The sequence below is a fragment of the Rhinopithecus bieti genome, unplaced genomic scaffold (genome assembly GCF_001698545.2).
Source record: "Rhinopithecus bieti isolate Rb0 unplaced genomic scaffold, ASM169854v2 scaffold_18358, whole genome shotgun sequence".
In the NCBI taxonomy this organism is placed as follows: domain Eukaryota; kingdom Metazoa; phylum Chordata; class Mammalia; order Primates; family Cercopithecidae; genus Rhinopithecus; species Rhinopithecus bieti.
The window spans coordinates 216,367-227,928 of record NW_016809144.1 but is presented as its reverse complement, the minus strand read 5'-3'; the positions used below and the strand labels follow the sequence as shown (position 1 = coordinate 227,928).

The window sequence follows — 11,562 nt, the reverse complement described above, 5'->3', positions numbered from 1 at the left end:
CCCCCCCCCCCCCCCCCATGATAGGCCCCAGTGTGTGATGTCTCTAAGATATAAACTAAAAGTTATCTTTATGAAATTATCTTTATGAAAACATCATTTGTAGAGTGTAAACTCCATTAAAAGGTAGAGGACTTTTCATGAGGTAGGGATGTTGTTTTAATCACTATTTTATATGAGGCATTTGGAACATTACCTGGCATATAATAGACACTCAGTAAGTATTTGAATGCATGGATGGATAACAATTGAATAGTCTGTATACGTAGTAACCCTAAGAGCCTTTGTATCCAAATAAAATTCTTAACTTTTTTTCCATTGCTAACTTACATCTTTGAGATAATTATGCAAAATGTTTAAAATAACAGGGTAATATTTTTGTGGCCTAATACACTTGTAAGATTTTCCATAGCCTAGACATAATTTCCATTGAGCTTTATTCAAATATCATGTGAATGCTTGAAGAACCCAGTACTTGCCCTACGCATGTGCTTGAAAAGTATTTCCCCTTTGTAGCACCAATCATACAAGCTTCATAACTGCACTCAATTGTATCTGTGGCCACCAGTATGGGTTTTTAGAATGGTCAACAGGTGCAGACAGAAATAAAACAATGTTAACTGATCTTAACTCAGCTGAACCTACTATGGACAACACACACACATTGAAGGAGTTGGCTCTATTTCAAAAAGAAAAGTCCAGAATAAAAGTAACAGAAGTCAGACAATACCAAAATAGGAAATAACTTGACTAACAGTCCTCTCAATATAAAACTTTTTTGGAAGTTTTTCCTATATATTTGTGTGTATTTCATATGTATGAATACATATATTAATTAATATATATAAAATCTAAAGATACAGCCTGCTTGTTGACATAAAGTAGTCTCCAAACAAGAATGTTCTCTCTTTTGTTTGATTAAAAAAATAAGACTGGGCCAGACGCAGTGGCTCCAGCCTGTAATGCCAGCACTTTGGGAGACTGAGACGGGCATATCACGAGGTCAGGAGATCGAGACCATCCTGGCTAACACGGTGAAACCCCGTCTCTACTAAAAAAATACAAAAAACTAGCCGGGCGTGGTGGCGGCCGCCTGTAGTCCCAGCTACTCGGGAGGCTGAGGCAGGAAAATGGCGTGAACCTGGGAGGCGGAGCTTGCAGTGAGCTGAGATCCGGCCACTGCCCTCCAGCCTGGGCGACAGAGCGAGACTCCGTCTCAAAAAATAAATAAATAAATAAAATAAGACCGAGTGTATTCATCATCTTCATTGCATTGACTTTACTCTGATGTTCTTGAGGAGTCAGCAGCGACTTTAGCTCTTAATTTTACAAATGGAGCTAAGCATGACCATGGGAATCCACAGGTCCTGCACAGAAAAAGAGGTGGCAGAAAGATGTGGGCAGATGAGGTAAATAGAAAAAATAGAAAATGGCAAAGGAAAAGGAAGAACTAGATTGGTGACAAAGGGATATATTGAGTAACAAGCTCTTAATTCAGGGTGATGGATTGCCGAGCCCTGTTTCAGATAGTGCTCCAGTATTCACTTTTCTTATAGAGTCATTGAAGCGAAATACAAAGCAACAATACCTTCCTAGTCACTGAGCATTATTTTTCTTGTATATGTGTAAATCAAGTGCAAGTAGCCCTTTGCTGCTGCAGCAGAGAACTCTCATATGTGTTCTCATTCCTTTCCTTTCTCCCTTAAGTAAGGAATCTCAGTAGATAGGTTATGGACATGAATCGAAATAGAGTAAAGCCAAGCTACAGTGTACCTTTCTACACCAATACTCAGATTTTCACTATTAATGTTGCACCCTCTTTTTTCCCCAATAATAAGTCTTCAGTGCATGAAAAGCACTTCATCCCTTTGAAATTGCATCAGTAAAATAGTTCATCTCATTCTGGAGGGGAGAGGATTAAAATCTAGATCAGATGCTACTTGGTTACTTTATTAGAAGAATTTTTTCAGTCTACTGAACATATGGCAAAGAAACAAAACTGAATTTTCTGTCATTTTAACACATTTAACAACTTGTAATTCAAAGGTTAGGTTCTCCACATTTTACAACAGGAGGCTGCAACTATAGAACACCTTATTCCAGTGAGACTTAACTCTGATAAAAACAAGTTAGTGGCACCTGTTAGAGCAGATAAGAAGCCACATGACATTTCTGATCTTGAGTTGTGTTACTAAGTGACTTCCAGGCCAAACTTCATTGGAAAGATTCTTTATTGGCCTTTGGTGCTATTGCGTCTCTACTGTTTTTTCAGTGTGTTGACTTCCTGCCCCAAATTCTGGAGCTTTAACTTTGCACTTTATTTTCCAGAAAGTGAAAGACTTCACTTTACTTCACTTCTTTATTTTTAAACATTTTAGTTCTCCTGGCTGCTGACTTTGTGTCTTGAGTAGAAAACCAGGAGAGAGAACAGCCTTGAGCTGACTGGGAACACTTTGTATGTCTCCCATCCCAGTTTTCTAGTTGACCTTAGAGAGAATTAGTGCCTTGGAGAGAAGAATGACAAAGATACAGTCAGTGAGGGTACAGGAGAGAAGCTGTGTCCTTACTCCAAAACTGGGCCTTGGTCATTAATGTTTCAGAAACATGAAGGAAAACCAAACATTAAGCACAAAGTTAGGATTAGGAGGTATGTGTGTGTGCTGAAGAGACTAAGAAGAAAGGATGGGAGTAAGGAAAGGGACAATAATTTCAGAAGAGGACAGAGGTGCTTATAGTTAAGTACAGCTTTATCAGCCTCATATATTAAGAGATTATCTGGCAGGTTTGTGGGATTTCTCTTCCCATGTACACTCTTCCCTAATGCATGACATTCCCTAATGCATAACATAGTATGCATCCCTAATGCATAAGCAAAGCGTAACTTTGCATCTGTTTACTGCTGTAGCTAAATAATGAGTTTGCCTGAGGCTACCAGTTTACCGTCTTGAGAATGTTCATACTGTGTTAACAGCTTATACAGGAATAGATTGGTATCCACATTTCCTTTTGTTACTTTTTTGCTTTTTTGCAAGCAACCTTGCCTGTATGTAACCCATTCCCTTTTTCCTGTGTTAATCTTACTTTTTTTTTAGCAATGTGAATATTTACTTTCTGTAGCAGTAACCGCATTGAGTAGTCTTCTCAGAAGCTGGCAGATTTGAACCCAAGTTTATTTACATATTTAAGATAGAAGAAACATGAAAAAGAGCAGTAGAATGTGTGTAGTGCTCATTGAGGCAGTATAAAGCATTCATTTCAATTGCCAAACCAGCAGATAAACCATCCTTTTATGTTTTTCTCCATATTCTGTAACACGCGTTAGAGTGTTATGTATTTGGAGACAAGGGAATGTGTTTTTTCATCCAGTTCCTCATGTAGTTCTTTGTTAACTCCGAGTGAAAAATTGTATATATTTGTGGTAGTATGCAACATGTTTTAATATATGTAGATATTATGGAAGGATTGAATCAAACTAATTAACATATCCATCACTTCACATACTTAACCAATTTTTGTGATAAGAACATTTAAAGTCTGCCTTCTTAGCAGTTTTCAAGTACAGTTGGCCTCCCATATTTGCAGATTCTGCATCAGCAGATTCAGTTAACCGCAGATAAAAAATACTCAAGAAAAACCCAGCAACAATAAAAAATCACGATACAACATATTTAAAAAACAAATTTTTAAAAGACACTATAATTATTTACATAAGAGTTACATTGTATTAAGTATTGTAAGTAATACGGAGATGATTTTAAAGTATACCGAAGGATGTGTGTAGGCTATTATGTAAACACTGCCATTTTATGTAAAGCACTTAGCATCTGCAGATCTTGATATCCAGTGGGAATCCTAGAACTCCCCATGGATACCAAGGGACAGCTGTAAACAATACATTATTATGTACTATAGTCATCATGCTGTACAGTAGATCTTTAGATCTGTTCCTTCTGTCTAACTAAAACTTTGTACCGTTTAACCCACTCCCTTCCCCAACAAACTCCAGCCTCTGGTAACCACCATTGTGCTCTCTGCTTCTGTGAGTTCAATGTTTTAGATACCACATGTAAGTGAGATCATGCAGTATCTGTCTTTTCTGTGCCTGGTTTATTTCAGTTAGCATAGTGTCTTCCAGGTACATAGATGTTATCTCACCAGACAGGATCGATTTACTTTTAGGTAAAAACATATTCCATTGTGTATATATACCCTGTTTTAAAATTTATTCATCAGTGGATGGACACTTACATTGATTCCATGTCTTTGCTACTGTGAATAATGCTGAAATTAACTGGAGAATGCAGATATCTCTTCCACATGCTGATTTAATTTCCCCTGCATATATACCCAGAAATAGAATTGCTGGATCATGTGATAGTTTTATTTTTAATGTATTGAGAAACCTCCTTACTGTTTTCCAAAATGGCCCTTCTAATTTGTATTCGTACCAGTAGTGTACAGGGGTTTCCTTTTTCTCCACCTTCTCACCAATACTTATCTCTTGTGTTTTTTATAATAGTCATTCTAACAGGAATGAGGTGTGTATCTCGGTGTGGTTTTAATTTGTATTTCCCTGATGATTAGTGTTGTCGAGCACCTTTTCCTATACCTGTTACCTATTTGTATGTCTTCTTTTGAGTAATATCTTTTCAGGTCCTTTGCAGATTTTTTACTCAGGTTGTTTTCTTGCTCTTGAGTTTGAGTTTCTCATATATTTTGGATAATAACTCCTTATCACATGTGTGGTTTGCAGATATTTTCTCCTTTGCTGTAGATTGCCTTTGTTAATTATTTCCTCTGCTGTGCAGAAGATTGTTACTTTAATGCAATCCTATTTATCTTTTTGCTTTTCTTGCTTGTGTTTTTTGGGTCGTATCCAAAAAGGCTTTACCAAGATCATTGTCAAGTAGTTTGTAGTTTTGGGTCTTATATTTAAGTATTTAATCCATTTTGAGTTGATTTTTATATATGGGGTGAGATAAGGGTCCAGTTTTATTCTTCTGCATGTGGATAACTGGTTTTTTCAGCACAGTTTATTGAAGAGACTGTGTTTTCCCCATTGTGTGATCTTCTTATGTTTGTTAAAGATTGGTTGACTGTGTATGTGTGGGTTTATTTCTGGGCTGTCTCTCCTGTTCCATTGGTCTGTATGTCTGTTTTTATTTCAGTAGCATACTGTTTTTATTACTGTAGTTTTATAATGTGTTTTAGAATCAGGGAATGTGGTATCTCTAGCTTTTTGCTCAAGATTGCTTTTGTTATCCAAGGTCTTTCATGGTTCCATATGAATTTTAGAATTGTTTTTTTCTATTTATCTTTGTCTGTTTTATGTTGCCATAGCAGAATATTTGAGACTGGGTAATTTATAAAGAAAAGGAGTTATGGCCAGATATGGTGACTCATGCCTATAATCTCAGTGCCTTGGGAGGCCGAGGCAGGAAGATCACTCGAGGCCAGGAGTTCCAGACCAGCCTGGGCAACATAATAAGACTCTATCTCTCTGAAAAAAAAAAAAAAATTCAAATTAGCCAGGCATGGTGGTGCACACCTGTAGTCCCAGCTACCCGGGAGACTGAGGTGGGAGGATCACTTGAGCGCAGGAGTTCAGGGTTGCAGTGAGCTGTAATTACACCACTGCACTCCAACCAGGGCGACAGCACAGGACCCTGTCTCAAAAAGAAAAAGAAAGAAAAGAAAAGAGAAAGTGTACTCCTTTTTCTGTAGGCAGGGAAGTTGAAGGAGATTGCCCTTCTGGTGAGGGCTTCCTTGTTACATGATAACACGGCGTAAGTCACAGGGATAGCAGACGGGTACAAAGAGAGAGCAACAAACAGGAGGAGGAAACTTACATTATAACAGCCTGCCCTCACAGGAGCTAATTCTTCTTGCACAAGAAAGAATTTAGTCACTACCAAGAGAATGGCACCAAGTTATTCATGAAGGATCCACCCCCATGACGCAAAACACCTGCCACTAGGCCCGACTTCCCAACACCTCCATGCTGGGTATCAAATTTCAGCGTGAATATCGCTGAGGACAAACTCAAATCATAGCACTATTTCCATGAAAAATGTCATCGGAATTTTAATAGGGATTGCATTGAATCTATAGATTGTATTAATATTTATGTAACAATATTATTTCAGTTCATGAACATATGTCTTTCCATTTATTTGTGTTCTCTTTAATTTTTTTATTAATGTTTCATAGTTTTCAGTGTACAAATCTCTCACCTTGATTAAATTTACTCCTAAGCGTTTTTTTTTTACGGTATTATAAATGGGAATTTTTTATTGATGTCCTTTTGGATCATTCATTGTTAGTTATAGAAATGCTACTGATTTTTGAGTTTCTTTTGTATCCTGAAACTTTACTAAATTCATTTCTTTTAACAGGTTTTTGGTGGAATCTTTAGAAATTTGTATATATAAGATCATGTCATCTGCAAACAGTTTAACTTCCTCCTTTGAAATTTGAATGCCTTTTATTTCTTTTCCTTGCCTAATTACTCTAGCTAAGACTTCCGATACTATGTTGATTAGCAGTGGCAAGAGTGGGCATTTGTGTTTTGCTGATCTTAGAGGAAAAGCTTTCAGCTTTTCACCACTGAGTATGTTGCTAGCTGGTAGGCTTGTCATTTATGGCCTTTATTGTTTTGAGGTACGTTCCTTCTATACGTAAGTTGTTGAGAGTTTATTAAAGTATGTTGAATTTTATCAGATATTTTTTCTGCAAATACTAAGATGATCATTTTTTTCCTTTATTCTGTGGTGTATCACATTTATTGTTTTGCATATGTTAAACCATCCTTGCATGCCAGAGATGAATCCCTGTTGATCATTGTGAGTGCTCCCTTCTAATGTGTTGTGGGATTTGGCTTCCTAGTATTTTGTTGAGGATTTTTGCATGTTTTCATCAGAGATACTGGTCTGTAATTTTCTTATAGTATTCTTGTCTGACTTTAATATCAGAGTACTTCTGGTCTTGTAAAATGAATTAAGAATATTCTCTCTTCAGTTTTTTAGAAAAGTTCAAGAAAGATTGGTATTAGTTCTTCTTTAAATGATTGTTCAGCTTTACCAGTGAAACCACTAGTTCCTATGCTTTTCTTTGATGGGAGACTTTTTATTACCAACTTAATCTCCTTACTACATACTGGTCTATTCAGATTTTCTATTTCTTTGTGATTCAGTCTTGGTAGATTGTATGTTTCTGGGGATTTATCCATTTCTTGTAGATTTCCTGATTTGTTGGCATATAGTTTTTCCTAAGCCTCTTACGATTTTCTGTATTTCTGTGGTATCAGTTTTAATGTCTCTTCTTTCATTTATAATTTTTTTAATTTCACTCTTTTTTTTTCTTAGTGTGCCTGAAGGGTTGTTCATTGTGTTTATGTTTTCAAATAACCAACTAAGAATTTCATTAGTCTTTTCTGTATTTTTTTTTTTCCGTTCTCCGTTTCATTTATTTCTGCTCTGATTTTTATTATATCCTTCCTTCTGCTGACTTTCGGCTTACTTTGCTCTTCTTTTTCCAGTTCCTTGTGGTGCAACATTAAGTTGTTTATTTGGAACATTTCTCTTTTTTTATGTAGTTGTTTATTTCTATAAGCTTCATTATTAGAACTGCTTTTGCTGAATTCCCATACCTTTTATTATGTTGTATTTCCATTTTCATTTGTCTCAAGATATTTTTAATTTTTCCTTTTAATTGCTTCATTGATCCATTGAATGTTCAAGAGCATGTTATTTAATTTCTACATTTTGTTATTTTTCCAAAGTTCCTCCTATTGTGGATTTCTAGTTTCATTCGATTGTCAGAGAAGATACTTGACGTAATTTCAGTCTGAATTTGTTTTCAAGACTTGTTTTGTAACCTAACATTTTCTGCTAGGAAAGTAGGAAGTAACTAGACTGGGACGAAATGGTTCAGAACTGTAGCATTTGAAAGGGATCATTGAGCGCTACCACTGAACTGGCCAGTTGTTGATAAAAGTGAATGCTCTGTTCTTTTCCTCCATAGAGATAGCACTACAGTGCTAGGAATGTTGGTTATAAAAAAATTATTCTACTTTTTTTTTTTGAACTTTTAGTAAGAAACATTAATTGGTGGAAGGATTCATAGTTATCCTGGTATTTCACTTGAAATATTTTTGAAAGTAAGCGCTTGCAAGGAACATGGATGTTTTTGTCTAAATTCTGAAATGATCACCTTTACACTAATTTCCTATTTTCTCTTCGCTCTTATTTGAGATAATTATTAGACTGAAATAGGTTCTTTGTAGTACATTTCTAATCTTGCAAGTATACTTGAAAGTCTGCGTATCCAGAGAAAATAAGTGTAGAATCATGATTTTAGCATGAGGATTTTAAAACTTTTTCTATTATTCTATCTTGCTGACTTAAAATTAGTATAGCTTTCTTTCTTGTTTTGTTTGTATTTTTACCTTTGAATGTGTCTTCATGTAAAAGTGTGTTGAGAGGATTGAGGGAGAGGGTTATGCTGCTGTGGAAATATTTTTCTTTCTTTTTGGTTAAATCTGCCCTCCCTTGTGGTATAATCTAGGTCATTATAGTGCTCATATTTAATATCTCAGAAAGATAGTAAGTTCTTGAGTGTTTACTCCTTACCAGATGTTAGGCTAAATACTTTGTATACATTTGCTCATTTAATCATCACAGCCACCTTTGGAAAGAGATATAATTATCATTCAGCCCTGTTTGACAGATGAGGAAACAAAGGGTTAGAAACTGTAACTAGTGAGTTGCAGAACTATGAGTTCAACTTAAATTTGTCTCATTCAAAATCTCATAACCTTAATTTCTCTGTCATACCATCTCTGAGAGTACTCCAGAAGGAAAACTTTCTCATTGAGGGCTGCAGAAATACGTGCACTATTTTCCTCACTTTCTTATTTCTCCATTTTAAAAGTCATTTTTTCACTTTCATCCTCGTCTGATAGAAATGGTTATGGAAGATGAAAAAAAAAAACACAGTTTTAAGTGTCTAGCTTTGTATGAATCTGTCTCATTCTAAGAGAGCATCATTTGTACCTCTGTCATTGTTTTTGGTAATACCCTTGCAAGAAAACGTTCTCCGTTGGTTGGATCCTTCACTGCTTAAGTTGGGAGTTTTGATTCATTGTATTCTTAACATTTCTAATGACATAATATCTGAAGAAAGGAAGAATAAATGAAGAGTGTTTTAAAATATTATTTCTGCTAATCTAATGTAACAAAATTTTGTAACTATAAAACCTGACTACTTAACTAAAAGATATTATCTTCAGGGTCATAGCACTGAATGACTTTCTGGCATTCTTTTACATTCAAATGTCTGGGTGTAAATTTAATGACTTCTACATTTCAAAGCTAAAGAAAATTTCCAGCAAACACAAAATGGAAAAGAGTAAACACACCTGATAATTTGTTTTGATGCATTTGTAGCTTTGATAATAAAAAGTATTTTATATTGCTTTTCCTTTCTATTCTTAACTAGATTTTATGTAGTAGTAATGTGTATTTTTTGTGTGTGTTCAAAGGGCAGCCATTCTACAAAAGTGGAAGCTGTGATCAGAACTCTGATGAAAATACAGCTTAGAGATCCAGGGGCCAAAGCACTCGTTTTCTCAACGGTATAATCAACATTTTCATCCTCAATATTAACTCGAACTGATTTTCCCTCACTAATCAGTTTGCAGCTGAGAACTAATTTTTAATGTTTACTCTTTGATTTTTTTCCCAAATCCATAAGATAGAATTATTTTAGAGAAATGTGATGATGCTTCACAAGGCAATTTGTATAGCTACATTTCATGATTTTTTATTAGTTTCATTTAAGGATTTTCTTAGTTTAATATTTTAAAATTGAAATTTCTGACCTTGAGAGTCTCATTTCACAAGAATTTGGGTTAAAAAAAGAAAATCTACTGAATAAAGTGTTGAGTAAAACCCCTAGTTTTCATTTTAGAAAACTAAGTAACTATATTCCGGTGTGCACTCCATTATGTATTTTCTACTGTTTGTTTCTCTTAATTCCATTTTCAAAACCAGCATTTGATGCAAAAAAAAAAAAATACTGTTTCAGATAGAGCTAAATAATATTGATAGTACTACATTTGAGGGCTTTGGTTTTGGTTTTATTTGCTTAACTCCAGTATAAAAGTCATTTTGATTTAATTACTTTTCAGATACCCTTAGATAAACGCTACATATAAATATTGGTTTTCTAATTGTTTTATGTGTTCTAGTGGCAAGATGTATTAGATATTATTTCAAAAGCTCTCACTGACAACAACATGGAATTTGCACAAATCAGTCGTGTTAAGACATTTCAGGTATGTTAAGATTTTACTCCTGGTTTTTGTAGTAGATACAGTTGCAAATTGAAACTGCTGTTAACTAGCTTAGTTACATTTATTGTCTGGTGTCACATAAGCCACATAAACAGCATCTGAGTTCTTGATTCATTATAAAGTGAACATTTAGAAGCAGAGAAACTCTAGGTATTTTCAGTCTATGTAATTATAGCTGTATATAACAAGACCATTGGCTTTTTAAAGATCTCCCAACTTGAGACTTTTTTTTTTTTTTTTTTTTTTTAGTACAGGAAAAGATTACCTATGATATACCTGTTGAATGGACAGGGGCCTCGCATTGCAAGGATTAAGTTCTAAAGTCACTGTCAGGCAGAACTGCAAGTGGTCATAATTATCCTTACATCATGCTCAGCATAGTGACAGATGTATGACCTCAAGCACACACAGAGACCAAATGAAAATTTAACAGATTCATGTCTCTTACCTCACATTCACTCTAGCACATTCTTTCTCTTTCTCTCTTTTTCCTCTAACCTCATATAGTTTAATTTGCATACATCACATGCATCTGTCTTGTGATTCCTCTAGATATTATGAAGAACAAGAGAGCTTATATGATACATTTCTTCATAATTAAAATCAAGCGACAAGTTTACATTTTCTAAAGTTGGTTATTTTGCATTTAAGTTTCTTAGCCATTACCTTTCACAATAGTAATAGATAGCATTAGACGTCTTTAAAGTGAGCTATTACATACTGCTCTTATTTTAACTGATCCAGCTAAAATTAAAATGTACCTTTCTTTTTTAGGAGAACCTTTCAGCATTTAAACGTGATCCCCAAATCAATATTTTGCTGCTGCCCCTGCACACAGGTTCTAATGGATTAACTATCATTGAAGCAACTCATGTTCTCTTGGTGGAGCCCATATTGAACCCTGCCCATGAGCTTCAGGCCATAGGGAGGGTGCACCGAATTGGACAGACAAAGTAAGGACTAAAATTAGAATCAGTCACATTTGCTTCAGTTTTCTGAGAAACCAAATCAGTCTTTAGACTCTTCATTTATGTTCATCATAGCCTACTTGTTTTTAATTACTTCCTTAGATACTACATTTTTTAATTATTTATTTTATAATTTATTTATTTATAACTTTTAATTATTTAATTAAAAGGGATGAGATTTCCAACCCTCCCTTCTCTCCAAGAAGCAAACCCCAAATTGTTCCAAATTTTCTCTTCCTTCCC

At 35.0% G+C, this 11,562-nt stretch overlaps 1 protein-coding gene across 7 annotated transcripts in view; it reads left to right on the top strand.

The window, feature by feature from the left end:
* The window catches only part of SHPRH (SNF2 histone linker PHD RING helicase), an 81,115-nt gene that overhangs the window by 61,227 nt on the left and 8,326 nt on the right, over window positions 1-11,562 (top strand). For 6 of the 7 annotated variants that reach the window (XM_017888783.1, XM_017888780.1, XM_017888781.1 and 3 more), the window contains 3 exons: window positions 9,539-9,631; window positions 10,247-10,333; window positions 11,126-11,304. In XM_017888783.1, coding sequence (XP_017744272.1) covers window positions 9,539-9,631; window positions 10,247-10,333; window positions 11,126-11,304 — 359 coding nt within the window. The remainder of the gene's footprint in view (window positions 1-9,538; window positions 9,632-10,246; window positions 10,334-11,125; window positions 11,305-11,562) is intronic. The other variant, XR_001888500.1, reaches the window with a different exon arrangement.